At 54.5% G+C, this 25,231-nt stretch overlaps 1 protein-coding gene across 3 annotated transcripts in view; it reads right to left on the bottom strand.

The window, feature by feature from the left end:
* Positions 1-1,587: 1,587 nt before the first annotated feature.
* Positions 1,588-25,231, bottom strand: part of CDC45 (cell division cycle 45) — a 36,342-nt gene continuing 12,698 nt past the window's right edge. For 2 of the 3 annotated variants that reach the window (XM_037823598.1, XM_037823597.1), the window contains 14 exons: positions 19,530-19,585; positions 18,345-18,393; positions 17,237-17,298; positions 16,827-16,877; positions 15,814-15,933; positions 14,607-14,738; positions 14,270-14,368; positions 13,519-13,680; positions 7,414-7,552; positions 7,243-7,326; positions 5,363-5,481; positions 3,802-3,878; positions 2,741-2,807; positions 1,588-1,713 (listed from right to left, as the gene is read on the bottom strand). In XM_037823598.1, the coding sequence (XP_037679526.1) occupies positions 2,743-2,807; positions 3,802-3,878; positions 5,363-5,481; positions 7,243-7,326; positions 7,414-7,552; positions 13,519-13,680; positions 14,270-14,368; positions 14,607-14,738; positions 15,814-15,933; positions 16,827-16,877; positions 17,237-17,298; positions 18,345-18,393; positions 19,530-19,585 (1,215 nt within the window). In that variant the 3' untranslated portion in view covers positions 1,588-1,713; positions 2,741-2,742. The remainder of the gene's footprint in view (positions 1,714-2,740; positions 2,808-3,801; positions 3,879-5,362; positions 5,482-7,242; positions 7,327-7,413; positions 7,553-13,518; positions 13,681-14,269; positions 14,369-14,606; positions 14,739-15,813; positions 15,934-16,826; positions 16,878-17,236; positions 17,299-18,344; positions 18,394-19,529; positions 19,586-25,231) is intronic. The other variant, XM_037823599.1, reaches the window with a different exon arrangement.

The following is a 25,231-nucleotide window of genomic DNA, read 5'->3' as shown; positions in this document are numbered from 1 at the left end:
TCACCTGCCCCCCAGGTGGGAGACACAGCCACAGCCCACGACCCAGGAAGGTGAGCTCTGCAGCCAGAGGAGCTGTGGCTGAGGGATAGGGCCGGGTGTGGGGGGAGATGGAGGCAGGCACGCCCCCCCCCACAGGCCAGTGGTGGGGGTCTTGGGGTGCAGGAAGTGCCAAGGGTGCCTCCCGCTGCCTCCCAGGCCTCACCCACTCCAGGTCCCATGGAGCCGACTGCCGCACTCCGTGCCACGCTGCCCAGGCCCCCTCAGCCTGGGTGGGGCAGGGTGGGGGATCCAGGCCCCGTGCCCAGTCCCCACAGGGCTCAGCCAGGTCGGTGTTGCCATGGGGAGGCAGCTCTGGCTGCCAGTTGCCCGGGAGCCCCTGGCCCAGCTCCAGCCTCTCGTCCTGGGGTCCTCGGCCAGCTCCAGGCCGGCTCTGTGCAGGGCCTGGGCCCACCCAGGCTGGGGTTGGCCCCCCTGGAGTGCCTTGCATGAGCTCCCTCCTTTGGGTCCTGGTTGACCCTGGGAGCTGGCAGTGGCCCCAGCCTGGCACCTGGGGGTGGGGGACCCCAAGGGCAGGCCAGGCCAGGCCAGGGCGCTCGGAATCAGTTTTTGCCAAAAGGCTGGGCCTGCGGAAGGGAACAGCCACGGAGCAGGGGCTGCGGGAGGCTGGGTGCCTGCCCCTGCCCAGGACCTGGGGGACCCTGCCCAGGGTGCCCGGGCCATGGCCAGTGGGGGCGTCTCCCAGCCCAGCTCCTCCTCGCAGGGGGACGAGGCACCCTGAGGACAAGGGCAGCCCCTGCGGCAGACTCCTGGCATCAGTGGACCCACGGGTGGGACGTCTGGGGAAGGTGACCTGGTGGATGGTCTCAGCCCCCATGGTGGTCCCTCGGGGCCGGGGCACCTGCAGTCCTGACCCCAGCCCCCGAGGGGAGCGCGTGATCTGGAGCCTCAAACCTGGATGGGGCAGGAGCTAAAGGGTCCCCACCAGCCACACCTGCCTCTGGGGTAGGGGCAGCACCAGTCCTGGGGGCTGGGCTGAGGAGACCCCCAGGACCCCAGGGGGGCCGCAGCCCCCCCAAGCCTTTTCCCCGGGGCACAGTGGCTCTCTGTCTCCACCAGGGCCCCCCACCGGCCTCCACCCCGCAGGGCGGGAGCTGAACCCTCAGCACTCTCAGGGGCTCAGGGCCCTCTGGGGAGAAGCGGGACAGTGACCTCGGGGCCCCCCAGCTGGGTGAGCCCCTGCTGCTCTGAAAGTGACAGAGGTCGTGAGGTCCTGGGCAGGGAGAGGAACGGGGGATGCTGACCGCAGGGCCTCGGGGGGCTGGGGAGGGCCCACAAACTTGCAGCTTGTGCCCAGCCCTTCTCTCCCCTCCCAGCCGCGCCCCCCACATAGCCCGGGCCAGCCCAGCAGGCGGGGTGGGGGACAGTGGATGCGGCAGGGTGGTCCTGGGGCTGGGGGGAGGGGCCGGGGGGCGAGACGCAGGGCCTGGCTCCTGATGGGGGGCCCTCCCTCGGGGCGTCTGGAGGGCACAGGATCTGGCGGCTCGTGGCCCCGAGACCACGGCCAAGAGGGAAGAGCAGAACCTAAAATGGACAGTTTATTCCACTAAAAACCAACGTTCCCTGCATCTAAAACCGAGTCCATAATTTACAGTCTAAATAAAAGCCCAGCAATATAAATAAGGAGGAGGAGATGAGTTCTGAAGAAATCAAGGCCTGGAAAAGAAAAACACAAAAACAAGATAAAGAGATGTCAGACAACTGCTGCCTCCCCAGAACCCACAAACGAACAAGGCTCCTGCCCCCGACAGCGGGCCTGGTGGGTGCCCCGATCCGAGGTGGCTCCCACGCAGCCCTGACCACTCACGGGTGGGGACGTGTGTCCAGGGTGTGGGGTGCCCCCCAGAACTCCCCAGGAGCCTGAGCGCCCCCTGCCCTCGCCTGGCCCACTCCAGGCCCAGCCTGGGAACGTGCACTCGCCCACACAGCTGCAGCTCCCCGAGGGGACCCCTGACTGCAGCATGGGGGGACCCTGACGGCACGAGCGGACCCCGAGGTCAGCTCCACCACGGACGGCTGCAGCCCTGGGCCTGGGTGGGGGCCCCTGCGGGGGCCCTGGACTGAGGACTCAGAGCTGGGCTGTCCCCAGGGGCCGCCCAAGGAAGGGGCCAAATAGGCGGCAGCGGGTCTCCCGTGCAGTGGCCATGTCACTGCTGACTGTCGGAGCCTCTGGGGGAAGCTGCACAAGGGGCTCGTTTTCTCAAACACCCAAAACACAAGGGCTCAGAAAACACCTCTGTGGGTGCAGACCCAGGGCTTCCGCAGCAGCTCAGAGGGGCAGAGGGGAGAGGGGACCTGGGGACGGGCAGGGGGGAGAGGGGGACCCCGAGGACGGGCAGGACGGAGGGAGCCTCAAGAGCGGACCAGAGGGAGGGGCCCGTGTCACCCTGCGTGCACCCCCCACCGCCTTCCCCTCGGCACGGCAGGAGGGGGGTACAATGCCAGCTCTTTTCTAAGGGATCAGAGGTGCTTAATGAAATTTGCTCCTCAGAAACGCCCCACTGTGGCACTGCTGGAAAACGGTGTTGGCCCCGAATCTGACCGCGGGGAAAAGCCTCACTCACGGGGGGCCCGAGAACCCAGGAGGGGCTGTAAAATTCAGCAGGGTTGGGCTGCGAGGAGGTGGGGCCGCTGCTGCACCCCCAGCCCTGGGGCCTCCCGGGGAACCCCCCACCTGACTCACCCTCAGGACAGCAGAGACACGAGCGCGTCCAGAAACCTACTGCGGTCCTCTGCTTTCAGCTCGATCACTGAAGTAATGAAAGGAAAACACGTGGGGAGACGGGAGGTGAGCACGGGGGTGGGAGCGAGCGAGAGTGAAATAAGTAATTCAGGGCAGGCGCATCCCTCCCCCGGCACCCTGCGGACGGGAGCGACCCTCCGGCAAATTCCCAGCGTCGCCGGCTCTCTCAGCTGGGGACACTCTGGGTGGGAGGTTGTGCTTCCCCCTCCCTCTGTGATTAATTGCCGCACTGCTTGTCGTCTGCGGGGAGGGCCCCCCGGGCAGCTGGGTCCAGCGGAGACCCCCACGGAGGGGACCCCGGGACAGGACAGCTCGGCTCCCTGCTCCTCCCGCCCAGACCCGCCCTTTTGGTGGGATGCGGGGTCCACGAGGCTCGCTGCCCGGATCCGGGGGGCCATCGGGCTCAGCCGACTTGTGGGCCTCACCGGACAGGGTCACGTCACCGGCCCCTCCAGCCTCCACACCCAGGGATGGCAGCCGCCGGCCGTGAATCCTCCCGGACAGACGGGGGGCACTGAGCAGGCCGCCCCGGGCACACTGAGGGCATCGGATGAACGGGGTGGGGGGCGCGGTGGGGGGCAGCAGGGCCTGGCCTGGGGACCACTCCAAGATGACGGAGACAGCTTGGCACAGGACGGCCCTCCGAGGATGGTCACTCATTAGTTAGGGAATTGGGGTAACGCGGTAAGAAAGGGGCCTTTCGGACGGGTGCAGGGCTCGTGTCAAATCGACTGGGGCACCTGAAAGTCCTTGGGCAAAACCAAAAGGGTAAATGTGGCAAAGTGCCCAGTGCTGGAGGGTCGTGGGGGGCAGGGGCCTGCGAGGAACCTCCCGCTCTCCTGGTCGGTTCCCGGCCGTCACATGGAGGAGGCACAGCAGCCACCGTGGGGGTGCCCACTCACAGACAGGGGTCCAGGCCTGGGCGCCTGTCAGACGGGACTGCGAGGACAGAGAGGCCCCCTCAGTGCCCCCGTGGGTCCCGGGGCCGGCCAGGCTCTTACCCGACAGGTCGAAGTGGTTGTGCAGCGTCCGGGAGCCGGTGCTCTCCGCGGCCTTCTCGAACGCCCTTCCAAAGAAGCTGTGGGAGCAGGGGCCAGTCAGGTGCCAGCTGCCCGCCCGGGACCTCCCGCCACCCCGGCCCCTCGGCCGCCGATCTCACTGTCCCTCGTGGCTGTCCCCCTCTTGCCCTGAGGCCTGGGGCTGGGGCTCCAGGCACCAGTGCCGCGGCCGTTCCCCGTGTGGCCACCTCGGCTCCTTCCCCTCCTCCCCGGGCCGTCTCTGCAGTGGCCGGAGCCTCTGTCCCGCTGCCCAATGGCAGAGCCCCTGCGCCCCCTGGCTGTGGGTGTCCCCCGGAGTCTCCACTTTGTACAGCCCCCTGAGATTGGGACAGACCCTGTGGGTCACTGCAGGGCAGGGGGGAGGGGTCTGCAGGGCACAGCTCACAGGGCAGGTGGGGGGCAGGAGCGCCCCAGGATGCCGAGGGGGTGGCTCGGCAGGGAGGGGGACGGGGTGAGCCCCACTTCGCAGGGAGCGTGCTGGAGAGGGACGGGGGCCGGGCTCCATGCTCGTGCGGCTCCCCCCGTGCACACAGGCAGCCAGTGGGGAGCAGAATGGCAGGGGCTGGGGCCGGGGCCATGGGTGGGGGAGCTCGTGGGAGGCTCCACCAAGACCCCAGCCCCTGGGGACATGGAAGGTCAAAGACTCCCGGCTGCGGGAATCTAAGTGTCCAAGGAAATGGGGGAGTGCATCCCACTCCCCACCCCCTGCCCTCCAGCTCGCCCACCCCGGTCTCCACCACTCACAAGGCATGTGGGGGCCGAGACCCTGTTAGTGGGGCGACTGCACTGCTCCCCCACTGAGGGTTCCTGGGTCTGCGGGAAAGTGCCCTCCATAGCCATGTGAGTGGGGGGCTCTGTTTTCTGACAGCTGCGGGGAGCACATTCCCACCCCAGGCCCCAGCGAGCGGTGAACTCCAGTGAGCTGGACGCCCGCTCTGTGCAGACGGGGGGTCCGGGGGGGCTTCCCTGGGCCCTCGGAGGGAAGGGGGCACAAGCCAGGTGGCCGCTGCCCAGGATTGTCAGGGACACATGTATCTGGTTGCCAGGAGCCGAGTTTCTGGGGGGGTCTCGGGTTTTCAGCTCAGCCGCTCCCTCCTCAGAAGAGGGGTCAGTCCCCCGGGGCCAGGGGCTCCTCCCTGCAGGTGCAGCCCCCCTAGGCCGGTCTTACTTCCATCATCCCCAGGGGGCAGGACACCTCCCCGCCCTCGGCCATGCTGTCCCCATCTGGCCAGGTGTGAGGCCCCCCAGGGGACTGGGCACTCAGCCCTGGGGACCCCCGGCCCTCTCAGTGGCTCCCCCCAGCCCGTGGCCCACGTGCCATCTCTCCTGCTGTCGGGGTGCCTGCCCCCACCCTGCAGGCCCCGGGACATTCCCCCCAGGGCCTGCTAATTTGGGAACACGAGCTAAATGCCTCTGCACGTTCCCCCCAGGGTCGAGGCGGGCAAACCAGGGTGTGGGGCCGGGGGCGGGCGAGCCCACCGGGGTCCCTGCGGCGCCCGCTCACTTCTTCCTGTCGGAGCTGTCGGTCTCCGGGGGGACGCCCACCACGGTCAGGGTGGCCTGCTCGGCGCTCAGCGGCGCGGCCATCACCAAGGGCAGCAGCTTGCAGCGCCGGTTCTTTGTCTGGGGAGCAGAGCACAGCCGCCCGGCCGCGGTCAGCGCGGGGCCAGGCCACCCCCGGCCCTCTGTGAACAGCCGCCTCCTGGGACGCTGCGGTCACTTGGGGCAAGGCACGCGCGGGTGTCTTTCAGCAACGACCCACAGGTGTCAATCCCTGAGAGGACGTTAAGCTTCCTCTGCGGTGTTTGAACTTCCGGGCCCCCTTCCCAGCCTTTAGCGGGGCTGCGGGTTCTAGAAACAGGTGATCGCTGTTGGGCGCACCCCTCCACCCGCGGCCCTGCACCCTGCGCCCTACTCAGGCCTCACTGCTCCGTGTGCCCCGCGGGTGCCTTCTCCGACTGTGGCCAAGTGACCGTCGCTGTCCCTTCAGTTGCCCGGTGGCAGGTTTCGTCATGTGAAAGCCCTGAGTCCCCCCCTCACTCATCCCGTGGGGGTGGCTCTGGGCTGTGGCTGGGTGGTGTCTCCCCTCCACCCGCAGTGCCAGCGGCCCCAGGGAGGGTGCCCACCAAAGAGTGGGGCCCCTTGCTCCCTGCCCCCCCGGGAGCGGCTGCGGTTTGCTCTTCCACTGCAGCCCCTGGCCTGATGGGGGGCCCCTGTGCGCCCACGGGTTGGGGTGCGGGCCTGTGCTGTCTCTCCAAGGCCCCCGAGGGTGGGTTTTCAAACAGCACCAGCTCAGTGCCTGATCTAGCAAAACCCAGGCTCCAAGACCGTTTTCAGCACGTGGAAGTCGGGTGTCTCGGAGCCGTTCTTACTTCAGGGGCCAAGGGCCAGTGCTGATGGCCCCCCACATGCACCACGCCCCAGCCCCACCTCACCTGGCAGCTCCACTCCCCCGCTACGCTCCCGGCACCTCCTAAAGCTGCTCTTGCCCCTGATTTCCCCAGAGCCCCAGGACACTGCCTCCCTCTCGCTGGGCCCCCCACTGGGATGTGGCCCCTCTGCAGCCCCTTGCTGCTCCCCCTCCCCGACCTCCCCGTAGGGAGCTCCAACCCCCACAACCCAGCTCCTCACCCTTGTCCTGCTCCCTCTTCTCGGGGCCACGTGCCACCCCCCGAAACTGCATGCGTGTCCCACCTGCCCCGCTGCCAGCACGCGTGTCCCCCAGAGCGGAGACGTGCTCCTCTCACCGCTGCCCCCATAGCACCACTGTGGGGTTCGCCCGCCATCCCGGCTGCCCAGGCTGAGGGCCCCGGCATGCAAACCAGCCGGCAGGGACGGCAGCTCAGTAAATGCTCGGCAAATGGCTGGATCCTGGGAAACAGGCCTGATGTGACCCTTTTACAGGTGAGGAGACTGTGGCTCGGATGTCGGATCACCCATGCCCTGCAGTCGGGAGGCTGCCCCCGGAGCCGGCCTGCGGGACTCCAGAGCTCCCCGTTTGCCCTCGGCACGTGCCCTCACTGGCACTCCTGGTGGCCTCCACGTGTGGCTCGTGAGATAACTTCAGGCTCCAGCCACACACCTTGTTTTCAAGAAGCCCCTGGGGTAGATCCCCTCATTCGAGGGCAGACTGCTCCTGTGCCTGACACAGTTGGGAAGGGACCCCTGCCTGAATGCCGGTGGAGTTAGGGGCCTGCTGGGGGCCCAGGCCAGGAAGGGTGTGAGAGCTGGGCACAGAGTGGGGGACAAGATGGCCCCAAAAGCAAACTTGTGCCGGGAGGCAAGTCGCTGCCATGACCCACCTCACCTTTCCTGGTCAGCCCCGGCTGAGAAGCCCCCGCCCCCAGGCCTGCCCGTCTGCACCCACCCACCCGAGGGACTCACCGAACACACAAAGGACTGGAGCAGGTGCCTGCTGAGCAGGCTCAGGGACGCCGGCTTGGAGAACAGGACGATGTCCGGGGTGCCCTGCGGGGAGGGGACGGGGGTGAGCGGAAGCCTCGGGCAGGGGCGGCCCAGCGTCCGTGTGTCCGTCCGCAGGCGTGGGGGCCTGACCTCCATGAGGGCGCAGTACAGGAAAGGGCCCTGGGAGATGACGAGGTTGGTGCAGAGGCAGCTGGCGATGATCTGCTGGGTGGCGCGCAGCTGCTTCTTGGCGAGCTCCAGGCCGTGGTACAGCGTGTCCAGGTTACTCCTGCAAGGCGGACAGACACGTGGCCTCGGCGATGTGCGCCAAGAACGCTCGGTGCAATAACACGGAGGCCCGAGGAGAACGCGCGGGTCCTGGTTCAGGGGGATAGGACTCTTCCCTCTTGGTCCCTCTAAGGAAGGGACAGGGATGGAAGTGAGTGTGGGAAGGGGTGTCTTGGGCCGGCAGAAGTTCCCACACGGCAGGCCCGATGCACGCGGCTGGGGCACTGCTGGAGCGGGGGGCTGGGGAAATCCCACCACCCGACGGGCAGATTTTTACCTTCCCTGCAAAAATACATAGACATGAACCCTCTGTGAAGACACAGGGCCCTGGAGAAAAGCCTCTGCACCCAGCACTTAGGGCTCCCAGTGTCACCGTCGGTTTCCGCCCACCAAGATGAAGTGAGGCCTTCCAGCCGGGAGCTGTGCCCGAGACCCAGCGCTCAGCCGGCTTCCACAGCCCCCTTCGTAAACAGGAAGGACCACCAGGCATCTGAAAAAGGCCTGTGGCCGGAAAAAAAATGACCCTGCAGGGAACAGAGAGAATTTTGAGAAAAGAAAACTTAAAATTAACTTCAGAAGGACTTCAGAAATGAGTACATTCTTAAACCAAGAACAGGACGCTATGAAAAAGGAACAATCAGAAAACAAGTAGTGTTAGTGGAAATTAAAATGATTGCAAAAAATAAATAGTTCACTCGAAGCCTAGTGGATAACATCAAGAAAAGCTTTCCTTCACAGGGATAAGAAGACAATGGAATGGAAACTGTATGGGGAAAATTAGAGCAGAGCATCGTTCCAAGAAGCCTGGGAAGAGAGAAAAGAAACACCGACATATGTGTGAATATGGCGAATAGCAAATGCATAACGTGAAAGCATTCCCAAGTGGAGAGACAAGGGTCTTTGGATTGAGAACCCAGTACAATACCCAGAATAAAATCTGCCCTGGACTCATCGCTATGAAATACAATACTGAGAAGGAAAGATCTGAAAAGCTTCGTGGATGGGGGTGGGTGGGGGATCATTTACAAGGAAATAGAAATCAAAATCCCTTAGACTTCTTGCTGGCAGCACTGGCTGTTGGAATACAGTGAAGCAACAGAATTTATATTCAAGGGGAGATTATCTTCACCCTTGACGTCTATCCTGAGCTACATGAGGGAGTAACCAAAAAAGACAAAGCCGTGCATCCTAAGAAACACTGGCTCTAACCCAGGCTGCAGGGAAGGGTGTTGTTGGTAAGAGCTGGCAGCAGGTCTAGAGGATCAGGTCCAGACGGAAGAGGGAAGACAGGGTCCTGGGTTCTCCAGGAAAAAAAACAAGGAGCTCAGGGAACACACCTGCTGGAAGGCGAGTTGGAAAAATAAATTGGCTGTAATAAAGGTGGCAATTAAAAACTCCAGGCAAAACGAAGAGCTATATCAGGAAGTAATATAATCACTGCATGTCCTTGACAATGGAGTATTTTATTAGGTGTGATAAAATAAAACTATTAGTTAATTTTCATCACTTACAATCAATCTATACCCAAAGATGAGACACCTTATATCTTGCTTTCCAACCTCTGATTAAGTATTATCAACCTTGAATATGTAAAAGCTTAGATTTCAGAAACTGGGAGGCATGGGGGCAGAGAGCAGAAGACAAAAGTGAGGATGCTGACATCCTTTTCTTACAAAGTAGGGAGACAAGAAATCCTGGTGATAGAACAACATGGTAAAGTTATAAAGAAGCCAAAAACCGTGGTGTAATGAATGTCCCTTTGTCACAGACAATGTTGAAAACAGATCCACCAATTCTGGGAAGATGGCGGCAGCGCGGCTGTATAGTGTTTGGATCTTTCCATTTCTGGCTAAAAGCAGACTGAGCAACTTAACCGCAAAACCAACACCACCAACACCTAAATAGAAGCAGGGAAGAAAAAAACAACCAGACACAAGACTGGGGTACATTGGCATCAGTGTAGGAGCAAGCAGAGATGCAGCAGTATCCAAGAACAATGGAAAATTCCAGGAAACAGCCAACAGATCTTGCAGCCAACGGGAGAGCTTGGCTGGGCCATTTGAGAATGTTGTTAAACCCGAGAGGGGTCTGCTGCATCTGAGAGCACGTAAGCACAGGGGCTGTGGGAGAAAATAGGGGCCAGAGCACTGTAGCTCCCAGGATGTCTTAGGATGTCTTGCCTGACCCACCAGGGTCCTTTCAACCTGGACCCCCTTCATTGAGGAGAAACTGCCGAGAATGGAATCAACATAGAGCAGGTTAGGAACAATAAAGAAAAGGTACAAGTAAAAATGCACTGGGATCATACTTGAGGATGTAGCCATAGCAATTAGGCAAGAAAAAGAAATAAAAAGCATCTGGATGGGAAAGAAAGAAGTAAAAACTATCTCTATTCTCAGGTGACATGATCATGTATCAAGAGAATCCTAAGAAATTCCCTGAAAAAGCTATTAAAACTAATAATTGAGTTCTGCAAGTTTACAAGCTATAAGATCAATATAAAAAAATCAACTGTATTTCTATACAGTAGCAATGAGCAAGCCACAAACAAAATTAAGAAAACAAATTCATTTTCAATAGCATCAAAAAAAAAATGCGATACTTAGGCATAAACTTAACAAAAGAACTGCAAAGTTTATACTATGAAACTGCTGAAAGACATTAAAGAAGATCTAAATAATGGGAAAACATCCCATGTTCATGGATCTGTGATGGAACATTCTTAATAAGACAGCATTCCCCAAACTGATCTACGGATTCAGTGCAAGTCCCTCAGAATCCCAGCTAGTTTTTTTGTAGAAATTGACACAATGGTCTTAAAATAGTCATGTGGAATTGCAAAGGGATCCCCAATAGTCAAACAATCCTGAAAAAGAACAAAGTAGGAAGGCTCATACTTCCCAATTTCAAAATCTGCAACAAAGCAATGGTTTTCAAGACGGTGCAGTACTGGCCTAAAGACTGACATACAGATCAGTGGGATAGAACTGAGAGCCCTGAATTAAACTCTTCCATCTGCAGTCACTTGATTTTTGACCAGGGTGTCAAAACAACTCAATGGGGAAAGAATGCCCTGTTCCATGAATGGTGCTAGGACAACTGGATGTCTACATTCAAAAGAATGAAGGTGGACCTTTCACCAAACCTAAAAATTAACCTCATATGGATAAAAGGCCTACATTTAAGAGCTACAACTATAAACTCTTGGTAGAAACACAGGTGCAAATCTTTCTGACCTTGGATTAGGCAAGGACTTCTTAGGTATGACACCAAAACACAAGTGACCAAATAAAAAAAGATAAATTGGATTTAATCAAAAGTTAAAATTCTGTGCCTCAAAGGAAAAGAAAACAAAAAGATTGCTCACAGAAAGGGAGAAAATATTGGAAATTCTACATCTGATAAGGGTTTAATATCCAGAATAAATAAAGAACTCCTACAACCCAACAACAAAAAGACAAACCAACCAACCCAACTATAAAATGGGCCAAGGTTCACCGGTGAATTTCACCAGATTGCAAGAAAAATTAACATCAACCTTCCTCAAATTCTTCCCCAAAACTGAAGATGAAGGAACACATCCTGACTCATTCTATGAGGCCAACATCACCTTAATACCAAGCCAGATAAAGACACCACAAAAAGAGAAAATTACAGACCAATCTCCCTTATGAATATTGATGCAAAAATCCTCAACAAACAATAGCAAACTGAATCCAACAGCAGATTAAATAAGCCTACACCATTATCAAGTGAGATTTATCCAAGGCAGGCAAGGATGGTTCAACATGAGAAAATAAATTAATGTAATATGCCACACAATAACAGACAAAGGGAAATACCGTATGATCACCTCGGTTGACAAAGAAAAGGCATTTGAGGAAATCCAGTGCCCTTTCTTGATGAAAACACTTAGAAAACTAGGAATAGAAGGAAATTTCCTCAACACATCGTACTCAGTGGCGAAAGACTGAAAGCTTTCCCTCTAAGATCCCAACAGCCAAAAGGTGGAAACAACCTTTTCCTGTTGAAGAGGCCGTCAACAGATGAATGGATACATAAAACGTGGCATATCCATTCAACAGACCATTATTTGGCCATAAAGAGGGATGAAGTTCTGAAACATGCTACAATATGGATGAACTTTGAGAAAATTAAGCTTTGTGAAAGAAGCCAGTCACAAAAACTACATGTTATGTGATTCCATTTATGTGAAACATCCAGAATAGCCAATCTCTAGAGTCAGCAGATGAGGGGCTGCATGGGGGCTGGGGGTGACAGCTAAGGGGAGCAGTTCGTTTTTGGAGTGATGACAGTGTTCTAAAATTAGATTGTGGCAATGGCTGCAGAACCTGCAGTTACAGACTAAAAGCCACTGAATCGTACACTTTAAATCAACGAACTGCATGGTACATGAATTCTATCTCAACAAAGCTGTTATAGGGAAAAAAGGGTGCTGGGAGAAGAATGAGGAGATCCTAGAAAGCAGGCCACTGGCTCTTTTTAAACAGAAAAGGGGGCTCTGTGGAGTTAGCAAAAGCAGTCTGGATGAAGCCTCCTCCCCAAAAAGTCGGGGAAACTAAATTCACCCGAAAATTAGCAACAGGGAAGTACTGCGGACTAATCCCACGCAAAGTTATCTTAAGATAAAAGAGAACAAGGAGAATAACCTTCCTAGTGATGATGAAAAGTGCAACCACAAAATACGAAAGATGTGCCAAAAAAAGATAAAAACTGTAACAGTCTGTTTCAAAACAAGCTAAAAGGCATGAAGGTGTCTCAGGAAATGGGATAAAGAATTAGAAATGAAAAATAATTGAGAAATGAGGGCTAGGACAAACACAAAAATGAATAAACACAAAAAATAATGCCTTAAGAGAGGAGCCTCAGATGTGGCCTCTCTCTCTAAGCCCGTAGGCAGGTGATCTCACTGCCCATCCCCATCCCACATGGGACCTGACACCCAGGGGTGTGAATCTCCTGGCACCGTGGAGTACGACTCCTGGGGAGGAATCTAGACCCAGCATTGTGGGATGGAGAACATCTTCCTGACCAAAAGGGGGAAGAGAAATGAAACAAAATCAAGTTTCAGTGGCTGAGAGATTCCAAATGGAGACGAGAGGTCACTCTGGAGGGCATTCTTATGCTCTAGACAGATATCCCTTTTTAGTTTTTAGTGTATTGGAATAGCTAGAAGGAAATACTTGAAGCTGTTGAACTGCAACCCAGTGGCCTTGATTCCTGAAGACTATAACTAAGTAGCTTACACAGTGTGACTGTGGGACTGTGAAAACCTCGTGGCTCACACTCCTGTTATCCGGTGTATGAACAGATGAGTAGAAAATGGGGACAAAAAAATAAATGAATAATAGGGAGGAATAGAGGGTTGGGATGTTTAGGGTGTTCTTTTTTATTTTTGTTTTTATTCTTTTTTTTTGTGGTAATGAAAATGTTCAAAAATTGATTGTGGTGATGAATGCACAACTGTATGATGATACTGTGTGTACACTGTGATATGCGAATATATCTTAATAAAATTGAATTAAAAAAAGAGAGGCGCCTACTTGTCTAGCCTTAATTGGGCTATGTAAATAATATGTAGGTGGACCCTAAAAAGCTTTTTTCTTTAAGCTAAATGGTCAACTGCATTATACAGTTTTAAACTTTATTAGCATGTAGTTGGTATAATCTTTGATTCTATTTAATAAACCCATATGAGACATTAAAATTAAGTTGTAACATTAAAAAAAGAGAATGAGGGAAAAAGAGGGAAAAAATAAAAATAAAAAAGGAAAAAAGAATTGCCCAAGAGAAAATGGCAGATACTGAAGAGGGGCAGAAAGTGTGTGGGGTGGCCCTGCCCGAGCAGGCCGTGACTCCAGGTCGCATTTGTCTTCCACAGGCCGCGGTCATTCCCGTGCCCCAGTGGTCAGCGGGGGACCCCGGGGCCAGAGACAGGCCCCCTACCTGGAGAGGCTGTCCAGGGCCTGGATGAAGCTACCCGTCGCCGAGCCGTCCTTCTCGGGGCTCTCCATCAGGGAGGTGGTGGCGAAGACCACGTCACTGGCCAGGAACTTGTTCTTGAACCCAAAATGGATGCTGAAGGTCTGCACGCGGATGTCCTTCATGCTGTGTGGGGACGAGGGACACGGCTGTCATCCTGGGGCCTGGGGCAGCATCTGTGGGAGGGCTCTCGGTAACGCCCGGGGAGTGGCCATTCCCGAAAAAGGCTGAAACGGGCCAGAAGCCCTGACACAGCAGCCTGCAAGCGTGAGAGGCCGAGAGCCTCGTCCGAGTCCGTTTGGCTGGCTGGGGCAGGGCAGTGAGCAGCCCCAGCGTCTTGGGGTGTGCGCACGGGCTCCCACCTGCACCCCACTGCCTCTCTGCAATAAGACCAGGGCCCCATACCCCTGCCAGGCCCAGCTCATAGCCGAGCAGGAGGGCTCAGATCCAGTGGTGCCCGGGGACAGGAACTAGGTAGAAGTCACCGGAACCCAGCCCCAGAGGGCTGCACGCGTATGGAGAAGCTGCCCCTCCCTGGCTGCTGTCCCTTCAGCCCGTGACAACAGGATTCGAAACCGAGAGAGAACTGGAGACTCGGCGTGACTGGAGTTGGGTCACACTTGTCGTTCCCATTCCCGGTTTTTGTATTATTTTAGGGATTTAGTTCAAAGCTATACTTGAAAGAAGCTCATCCAGAGAAAATGCTGTTTCTTACCCAAATTTATTTGCAGACTCTTCGATCATTTCCCGCAAATTCTCTTTCAAGGAAATGTCCATGGCCTGGAACTTCTGCTTCACCTGCTTGAGTGGGAGCCTAAGGGAAGGAGACCCCTGGTCACGAGGGGGAGTTGGTGGAAATCGAGACTATTGGGGCAGAAAGATCCCCACTGAAGGGAGGCTGCTGGGTGCAGCGCACGCAAACACGCAGCATGACCTCTTTGCGCCTCGGTCACCGTCTGGGATCTGATGGCGCAGGACGTCCAGTGGCAGCAGCCTCTGCTGGATTTCCCAGCCAGTGCCGCACCCCCAGGGCAGAGGGAGGGGATGCTCACCCCATGTCCGCCAGGAACTCCTGGAGCCGCTTCTGCCCGTGCACGGACCAGAGCCGGAAGCGGGCTGCCGTGTAGCAGGTGTTGCACAGGCTGTCGAAGAGGGACCAGTGCTGGTAGAGGGCCAGGCGCAGGCTGGGGGTGCGGTCAAGGAGCGTGCACCCCGTGATCTCGAACCCTGCGGCCTGGCTCCCCCCAGCCTTCCCGGCTGTGGCCTCTGTCTGCAGAGCCCATTAAGACAGAGGCAGCCCAGAGCTGTTCTGATCTCACTCGGAAGGCACGGGCACATGCAATGACCCCCGTGCGATGGATGGAGAAACTGAGGCAGGAAGGCTCTGCAAGGTCCACGATGGTTACAGCTGGGGTGGGCATTGCTCCTGCAGGCAGTCACCTCCCTGCCTGAGCATCCTCTGGCTAACCAGGCCCCACTACTGCCCCTCGCCCCCCCAAGAGCCTTTCACCGGGCCCCAAATGCAACCTCCAGCGAAGCCCCTGCTATCCTCAGCCTCGTCCTGAACAAGCCCTTCACACTCGCGGTGACAGGAGGTGGCTGTGCACAGGAGCCCCTCCTTGCTGTGCCCCCGGCCCCACCTGCACCAGCCTTGTTCCCCGAGACTCAGGGTCTCAGGGCAGCCCCCCACCCCCCACATGGCCGGGCAGCACCCCGTCCTTACTTGCCTGCCTGCGAGTCTCTGGCCCCGTCGCTTACCCACAGCCCCCCGGACAGCTCAACCATCTCCTCCTTCCCCCAGCAGCCGGGGGTCCTTCAGTAAACACCAACCAGACGGTGGCCCTCCAGCCCCCCGCTGGCCATGGACCCTGCTTCCAGGCCACCTTGGGGCCTTGGCAGCCCCCGCCCCAGGGCTGGGCCTTGGCTCGAACCATGGACCCCCAGAGCCCTGTCCTGAGCCCTCCTATCCCACCGCCCGCCTGACACCCCAACACGCTGGGTTGTCCTCACGGAAACCACCCCATTCCTAACTGCACGTTGGGTGGCTTCGTGCTTCTGCCCAGACTCACAGGCCAGGGCTGGAGACCACCATGGAAAGCTCCCCCCAAGCCCCAGTGCCACGTGGACAACCCCCAAGTGTGTCTGGGGGCGCACAGGAAGCTCTGGATGCACCCCGGCTGCAGACACGCATGCGCGGGCCCTGGGGGACCCGTGTGGGGCGGGAGGGGCGGGGCCACGGCAGCCCCCCCCCAAGGATACTCGTACTCGAAGGCGATGCGCGCGCAGTCCACGGAGAGCGCGCTCTCGGGGTCCCCGTTGCGGTGGCTGTGCCGGGACACGTGGCGTTGCAGGGCCCCCACGTCCGTCACGTACTTCATCCTGGGGGGCCCGGGGTACCGTTGGCCGCAGCGGTCTTGCCCCCCCCCAGCCAGGCCTGGGAGAGCTGTGGGGGGCCCTGGACACCCCAGCCCGTGTGGGGGGCCAGAACCCGGCCCAGGGCAACAGCCTCCGCTTTGGGGGTGCAGTGGAGTGGAGCGCCAGAGGGGGGCCACCTGAGGGGCCTGGGCTGTCCTGCATCACCCACACCCCAGCTGCCTCTTGCAGAGAGGGCAGGAGGTACAGGAAAGTGACACAACCAGGGAGGGGCCCCAGCTCTGGGCGACCCCAGGACCCGTCTCCCCCCAGGCCCACAGGACGCCTCTGCCAAGGGCACTGGGGCATGGCGAGGGCTCGTCTGCACAGGGACATCTGCCTGATCCCCTAGCAGAGGGTGGCGTCCTGGGCTCGGGGTCCTTGTGGAGTCCCTTAGAACCCCTGATGATGGCTGCTGGTGTCCAGGTCCTGCACTGCTCAGCTTGGGGCTCCTCAGCCCCCAGGATCCAGACTCTGACACCCCCGTCATATTCTAGCAAATGAGTGGCACTGGAGCCTGCCCATCAAGGCGCAAAAGGGATTGTGCTTCAAGCCAGCCCCCCTTGAACTCCTCCCTGGCCTTCGAGATCCAACCCAAACTCCAGCAGAACCCCTGGGGCCCCTCCTGCCCTGGGCCCCACCTGGTGGCCTGTCCATGTGGGTGACGAGCCCACCCAAGGCCTGAACCCCACTGGAGGGTGCGACACCCCCCTCACCCCGCCCCGAGTGGCCGTCGTTACCACAGAACTCTCTCTGCCTGCACTGAGCACTCAGGCTGCAGCTGTGCCCCGTGGCCTTTGCATATCTCATAGCACAGAGCAGCCCCAGAAAGCCCTGGAAAGCCAGGGGAACCTCCTTACTGGGTGATCTTGTCTTGAATCCACTGGTCTGTTAGTCCAACGATGGCCCACCTGCAAGGGGAAGGGAAGGGAGAAGGTCTGCGCTTGGCAGGGCCCATGGGGTGGAGCGGGCGGTGGGAACGAGGCCACCAGTGTAGCTGGAGCTGGCGTTGGCAGAGGTGGAGTCTGCAGCCCATTGTCGGATAGGCCGGAGGGGCTCGAGGACCCACGGCTCACAGCCCAGCGTCTGCCCCTGAAGGAGCTGGGGGCAGAGGGAGACCATTTGAAGAGGGAGCCCTGCTAAGCTGCAGCTGCACCCGGCTCTGACCTCAGTGCTCGCCACCTGCTGTCTGCAGAAGGAAGCACACATGGCCCTAACCTTGACCGGGCAGTGAGACCCCAAGCACATACCCAGCGAGGGGTCTACGTACCACAGCATGTCGCTGAGGTCCTTGGACATCACCCACGCCAAGTCGAACATCACCATGGCCGACTGCAAGAAAGCAGAGGGGGCTGAGACCAGGACGGCCGTGCTGAGAGATGCTGGGGCCAGACCCGGTCAGCACGTATGCCCGGCACTCTGTGGGCTGAGGGTCTGTCCAGGTACAGGAACCTGAGGCTACCACACGGCAGGGATGGAGGCCACACAAAGTTAACTGCTTCCGTGCTCGCCTCTGCTGATCAGACAGCCGTGAACACGTGTGCTCAGTCCTGCCGCCTCCCACATCTCCAAGGGGTCCCGGCTGGTTGGCTGGCGGCAGGGCCCTCGGTTTCTGTTATGGGGACACCCCAGGGGAGGGGGTCTCGAGACCCCCAGTAGGAGGTTCTTCCTAAGAGGGCTGTCCTCAGACCACAGCATTTTGCTCCCTATGAGCAGAGGGTCTGGGTTTTGGTCGGAGGCCCGGAGGCAGATCAGTAGTTGAACAGAAGACTCCACAGGCTAAGGGGGTTTCCTTCCAAGGGGAAGATTTCTGAGGGAAAGCACCCACTGCCCGCACTTTCTCTGAGTGAGCAGCAACACGTAACACCTGCTCCTGCCCCTTGCCATTGCTTAGAATTTTCCATTTGTAGGGGCTGAGAAGATTTCAGAGCCCTGGGTCAAATGTTAAGGCTAACTACAGGATGTTTTCACGGAAACTTACTTTTCAGCATTAAGCCCAACACTAACCAACTTGCCCACCACTAGGTTTTTCATTCTAAAATCTTCCCAGTAAAGCACTGGGCACACGCAGATGAGTGCAGACTTTCCCACTCTTGGAACTTGTTCTTCTTGATGAGGAACAAAAATAATAGCTGCTGTTTTTTGAGTACCTGCCGGGTGCTAAGGATCTCCCTAACAAGTGCCTCTGAAAAGGGGGTTTCGCTCCTCATTTTTTGGAGCGTAAGGTTCAGAGAGGCTGCATCACTTGCCCAATGTCACATGGCGGAAAGCTGCAGAGCCGGGAGCTGGGCCAGGCTCTTAAGGCCCTCAACCCAAGGGTCACTCTGCCCATTTCAGGCCACGGACCCCTGGTGTAGGGGTTTCGTGGTCATACTCACCGAAGTGCCGTAGTATTCATACTGTTCGTAATCAAAGAGGATTTCTCTTCTGTAACGACACAAGAGGCAGGTGTTTAACAGGAAGCAATATGGTGAGCAAAACACGTGCAAAGCCAACAGTATTCAAAAACAAAATAAGTCACAGCACTGTGTTTATCCATTGACTCTTTAGCAGTGTGCATGCTTGCAACGCTGGGAAGATGATGGGAAACAACACAAATTGCCTGTGTCACGTGAACTGGCATAAGCTCGGAACCCGCTTCCGAGAAAACATGCCAAGGCAAAACTCGCTGCCTGCACAGTCTCTCGCTGCAGGCTTATTTGCAATGGAAAAACACTGGCGGTGACCTTCGGTTCAAAAAGAAGGGACATGGCCACTGAGGCACTCGGCAGTTTGTAAAGGCTGTTGGGAGCATGGGAAAATGATCACAGGAAGTAGGGAAAATGCACGGTAATGCACACTGTGATCATGTAAAGCAGGTGGGGTATGGGCAACCCGGCTGGAGAAACCCAGTGCAGTCTCCTCCCATCGGGCAGTGCGATTACAGACTCTCTTACGTTTCCCCTGCACCTTCTGGAAGGTTTTCACACTGTGCCTATGACGATAAGGAGAAGGATTCAGAGCAGACAGGCTGTCGTGCTTGCTGATTGAACTACGGGGGCGCCCCTGCGTTTGAGAGCTGGGCTCGTCCCTGCTGGACAGCGAGGCACTGCGCGGGCGCCCAGCCCCAGGGCACAGCTGCATGTCCACCTCGGGCGAGGAAATCTTCCCAGAACTTTTATTTTAAAGCACTCCAACTGCATAGTGCAATACGAAGTGGAATTATGCGTCACTGTCTCCTTTTCGTCCTTTTCTACGGGCAGTTATACACAATTGGCTCCTTTCCCTATAAAGTGTTTGTGAATGCAAGTCTCTACACCTGGAAAGGTTCCTAAGGATAAAGGGCCAGGGGCCATCGCCCCTAACAGATGGCCCACATTTGTGAGACCCTTTGGGCTGGCCCTGTTGTTTGGGGGGACAGAGGGCGAGCCACAGCCTCCCTCCGGCGCAGGGGCCACCTGTTCAATCTCAGAGCCACCGGCTCTGGGCTCGAAACCAAACGAGCGATCCTAAAACGGGGAAACGGCACAGCCCCTGGGAACGCAGGTGTGGGCTGTGGACCATTGCCCGACACACAGACTCACCTGCGAGCCTCCCACTCGCGCCGCTGCCGCCTCTTCATGGTTTGCTCCGCTATTTCCTGGCACAGGGACAAAGAGAACGGAACCCTGAGCAAACGAGCCAGGAGTTTCTCCTCATGGCCTGAGAAGGTTCCAGTTTTGGCAGAAGCTGCTGGGCTCAGGCCCCCCCAGGGGAAACGGGGGTCATCCCAAGCCCCAAGGCAGCCTGCTTCTAGAGAACGACCCCCTGGGCTCATCGGCATTGTGCACACTGAGGAAGGAGAGAGTGTTTCTCCAGTTCCTGCTGCAGGCCGACGTCCGAGTCAGCCCGGCCCTGCAGGGCCTGGGACAAGCCGCTCCTCGGCCTCGGCAATTCATAAGAGGCAACGTTTCGAACAGTCTCCTGTGTGCCAGCAGCACGTCCTCATTTAATTCTCACAGCAAAGGCCTGAGGTACTGTGACAGTTTTAAAAACCCACAGTGCTGAGGTCCCTGCTTCTGGGAAGATGGAGTAGACATACAGATGGGAAGAACCCGAATCGCTGAGACGAGGCTGACCAGCCGGGGCCCTGGGACAGGAGGAAGCAGAAAGTGGCAGGCTCCCAGGTTTTCCTTTTGCCTTATGCATCCCCGACCTGCAGGTGACGGAGCCAGCAACCCAGGATCGCCAGCAGGTGCAGACAAACAAGCCCCGACAGACACCTGCTCTCTGCAGCCCCAGGACTAGGGAAGGGGCAGCCTTGCAAGGCAGGAAATTTTTACACAATACTCGTTCAACTCAAGAGAAACTACTACAGGATAAACCACGGCCTTGCCCCCATTCCCACGGGCAAAGGCCCAGTGGGACTCGGTTTCCCCCCAGGGTGGGGTCTGAGAAACCAGGTGTGGCCCAGGAGTTTCGCTGCCCAGTGGTGATGAGAGGCCGACTCCGTGGGTGAAGACGGAGCCACGTGAGAAACCTGAACCTCCACCCTCACCGAGCAGGGAAGAGGCCACACCAGTTCCCTCCCTCTGCTGGAGCAGTGCCAGAGGAGGCCGGCAAAACAGAGGGTTTAAACAAGATCTAGAGTCTCAGAGCAGAAATACGAAAATGCTTGGGCTTCACTCGAAAACACCTGCCACACCAAGAACTGGGGAGGTTTCAAATGGAGGGGAAAAAAGACAGTCAAGAGGAGCCAATAGTGAGACGGCAGAGATGTGAGAATTATCTGGCAAAGGTTTTAAAACAGCTGTCATAAAAAACTTCAACGGGCAATTACGGATGCACTTGAAACAAATGAGAATGTAGGAAGCTTTGCCAAAGAAAGAGTTTCAGCAAAGAAAGAGACGGCACAAAGAAGAACCAAAGGGAAATTTTAGAACAAGAAAAATACAATAACCAACTTAAAAGCTCAGTGGATGGGCTTGAGGGCAGGATGTGGGACGAAGGAAAGAATCAGTGGACCATGGTATAGAACAAGAAAAACCCTCAATCTGAAAACCAGAAAGAAACTAGAATGAAAAAAAAATTGGCCAGAACCTCAGGGACCTGTGGGACTTAACACAAGATCTAACTTCTGTGTCATCGGAGTCCAGGGAGAGAGGAGAATGAGGGGAGGGCTGGGAAAGTACATGAAGAGATGAAGACTGAGAATGAAGAAACAATGGATAAAAATCTGTCAAGAGACATAAACCTATAGATTCAAGAGGCCAAGCAAACCCCAGGTGGGATGAAGTAAACTTCTGGAAACAAGAAACAGAGAAAAAATCTTTAAAGCACTGAGAGAAAAATGACACCTTACCCACGGGAGGGGACGGAACAGTTCTAGTGACAGCGATGTCTCGTGAAACCACGGCAACCAGGAGGAAGTGGCCCCACTTCTACTCTCTCCCCCAGGGAATGAAAGCAGGGACTCGAACAGATATCTGCACACCGATGTCCATAGCGGCACTATTCACAATTGCCAAAAGGGGGAAGCAACCCACATGTCCATCAAAACATTAATCGATAAACTAAATATGGTTTAAAGATACCCTGGAACATTATTCAGCTGTGAAAAGGAATGAAGTTCCGATATATGCAGCAACACGGATGAACCTTGAAGACAGCACGTTGTGTGAAATAGGCCAGACACAAAAGGACGATATGATCTCACTGATATGAAATAATTAGAATAAGCAAATCCACAGAGTCAGTATCTAGAATCCAGGTTACCAGGGGCTGGGGTGAGGGCAGGGAGTGGGGAGATAATTCTTAAATTGTACAGAGTTTCTAGTTGAGTTGACAGAAGAGTTTTGCTGATGTGTAGTGGCGATGATAACATGACAACAGGAACGTAATGAGCACCTGAATTATATATCTGAATGTGGTTAAAGGGGAAATCTTAGTTGGTATATTTATGTTGCTTAAATAAAAAAAATAAATAAAATAAAGCCATAGGACCCTACAACCAGGGAACCCTAGTTTAAACTGCGGACTGTAGTTAATAGTAAAATTATAGTAGCATTCTCTCATCGGTTGTAACAAAGGCATCACACTAATGTAAAATGTTTAAAAATGGGAGTGGACGTATAGGAATCCTGTATTTTCTGCATGACCTTCTGTAAACCCATGATCTTCTACTAAAGAAGAAAGAATGAACGAATGAACGAACGAAAGAAAAAGAGACAGAGAGACAGATAGAGGAAGGAAGGAAAGAAGGGGGCACAGTATTTTTCAAGTCCCAAAAGAAAAGAATGGTCAACTCAGAGTTCTCCACCCAGTGAAAATATCTTTCAGGAACGGAGGGTAAATCAAGATATTCTCAGAAAACTAAGAGGAATTGTAGCCAGCAGATCTACTTTCAAGAAATGGCTAAAGGAAGTTCTGTAAACAGAAAGGAAATGATAAAAGAAGAAACTTTGGGACATCAGGAAGAACACAGTAAGCACAAGTACAGTAAATACAACAGGCTTTTCTCTTCCTTTTGAGTTTTAGAATCATGTTTGATGGTTGAAGCAAAAATTATAACCCAGCCTGATATGGTTCTAAACATAGGTAGAGGAAATATTTAAGAAAATTATCTTGCACATGGGGTGGACTAAAGGTAAATAAAGGGAGGTAAGTTTTCTGCATTTCACTTGAACTGGAAAAATGAAAATATCAGTAGACCGTAATGGGTTATGTATATATAACATACCTAGAGCAACCACCAAAAATTCCATGCAAGGAAAGAGACACAAAAACACTATAAATAAATAAAAATAGAATTCTAAAAAAAAGTGTTTATAAGTAATGCACAGGAAGGGAGGAAAAATAAAATGGAGAAATGAAAAAAACAAAGAAAAAAAGGAAAAAATAAAATGGTGACTTGGGCTCTAACATATAAATAATGGCAATAAATGTAAATAGTTTAAGTATATCCATCAAAAAACAGAGTGGCAGAGTGGATGTATAAAAAAAGACCCAACCATATGATGAGTACAAGAAACTCACTTTGAATATAAACAATATAAGTACGTTGAAAGTAAATGGATGGAAAAATATGTCATGCAAACATTAATCAAAGGAAAGCAGCAGTGCCGATATTAATAGCAGATAAAGCAGGTTTCAGAGCAAAGAAAATAACCAGAGACAGAGTGACATTATATAATGATAAAAGGGTCAATATACCAAGAGGACATAGCAATGCTAAACGTGTGTGCACCAAACAACAGAGCGCAAGATATGTCAGGCAGATAGTGATAGAACTGAAAGGGAAAATAGACAAATGCACAATTATTGTTGGAAACGTCAACACCTTATTCCAGAATTGATAGAACAATTAGACAGAAAAGCAGCAAGGAGATAGAAGAGTTCAAGGGCACCATCGATCAGAAGGATCTCATCACCACTGACAGGACACGCCACCCAGCAGCAGAATACACTTTTGAAGTGCTCACAGAACATATACCAAGAGAGATGATGTCCTGGGCCCTAAAGTAAACTTCAGGGAATTTGAAATAATTGAAGTCACACACAGCATGTTCTCCGACCACAAAGGAATCAAACTAGAACTCAGTAAAAGAAAGATAACAGGAAAGTCTCTAAACACTCGGAAACTAAGCCTCACACTTTTAAATAATCAAAGGGCCAAAGAAGAAGTCTCAAGGGAAATAATACACTGAGCAGGATGAAAATGAAAATACATCATATCAAAATTTGTGGGATATAACTAACGCACTGTTGAGAGGGAAATTTATAGCAATAAATGCCTACGTTAGAAAAGAGAGAAAGTCTCATATCCAATAATCTAGGCTTCCACCTCAAGAAACTAAAGAGCAAAACAAACCAAAGCAAGCAGAAGGAAGGAAATAATAAAGAGGAAGGAACATTGTCCAATGCATTTTATGAAGATAGTGTTACCCTATGTACTGGTTTCTATATATATTATGTCCCCCAGGAAAAGCCATATTCTTTGATGCAATCTTGTGTGGTGTTGTTTAGATTGTAAGTCTTTGAGTGTTTCCATGGAGATGCACCCCACCCATCTGTGGGTGATAACTCCGATTGGGTAATTTCTATGGAGGTGTGGCCCTGTCCATTCAGCATGGGCCTTGATTAGTTTACTGGAGCACTATATGAGTTCAGACAGAAGGAGAGAGCTTGCTATAGCCAAGAGGGACACTTTGAAGGACACACAGGAGCTGAGACAGTAGCTGCAGATGAGAGACAGTTTGAAGATGGCCGTTGAAAGCAGACTCTTGCTCTGGAGAAGACAGGACAAAAGCCCCAAGAGCCACGAAGAGTGACACTTTTGAGGAACTGCAGCCTAGAGAGGAACATCCTGGGAGAAAGCCATTTTGAACCCAGAACTTTGGAGCAGACGCCAGCCACGTGCCTTCCCAGCTAACAGAGGTTTTCCAGACACCATTGGCCACCTCCAGTGAAGGCACCCGATTGTTGATGCCTTATCTTGGACACTTTATGGCCTTAAGACTGCAACTTTGTAACCAAATAAACCCCCTTTATAAAAACTGATGCATTTCTGGTGTTTTGCTTAATGGCAGCATTAGCAAACTGGAACACCCTGATACCAAAATCAGATGACGATAGAAAAAAGACAACTACAGACCAATATTCTTCAGGGTACAGATGCAAAAGTCTTTAACAAAATATTAGCACACACAATTCAACCATTTATAAAAAGCACTATGCAACATGACTATTTTAGTTTCCTAGCTGCTAAAACAAATACCATACAACGGGAATTTATTAGCTCACAGTTTTGAGGCTAGAAGTCCAAAATCGAAACATCAGCAAGGTGATGCCTTTTCCCCAAAGACTGGCATTCTGGGGCTGGCTGCCCACCATCCTTGGCCCTTGGCTTTTTGTCACATCAGTGTATATGGCGGCCTCTCCTCCTTTCTCTTCTGGGTTCTGTTGACTTCCAGCTCCTGGCTGCTCCCTGTGGCTTCATTCTGTGTCCAGTTTCTTTTGTTTATAAGGACTCCAGCCACACTGGATTCAGGCCACCCTCATTCAGTTTGGGCACAGCTCAACCAACAGCATCTTCAAACGTCCTACTCACAGATGGGTCCACACCCACAGGACTAGGGATTGGGACCTGAACCTGCCTTTGTGGAGGACGTGATTCAACCCCCAACAGTCTGCCCTCCAGATTCCCCAAAGATATGTTCTTCACATCTGCTGAATGCTTTCATTCCATCACTGCATCCCCAAACCCTTGAATCATTTTGGTAATAATGTCAAGAACAAAGTCTCTGTG

The sequence above is a fragment of the Choloepus didactylus genome (genome assembly GCF_015220235.1).
Source record: "Choloepus didactylus isolate mChoDid1 chromosome 23 unlocalized genomic scaffold, mChoDid1.pri SUPER_23_unloc1, whole genome shotgun sequence".
Classification (NCBI taxonomy): Eukaryota; Metazoa; Chordata; class Mammalia; order Pilosa; family Megalonychidae; genus Choloepus; species Choloepus didactylus.
The sequence above is the reverse complement of the archived record's forward strand: the minus strand, read 5'-3'. Positions and strand labels throughout refer to the sequence as shown.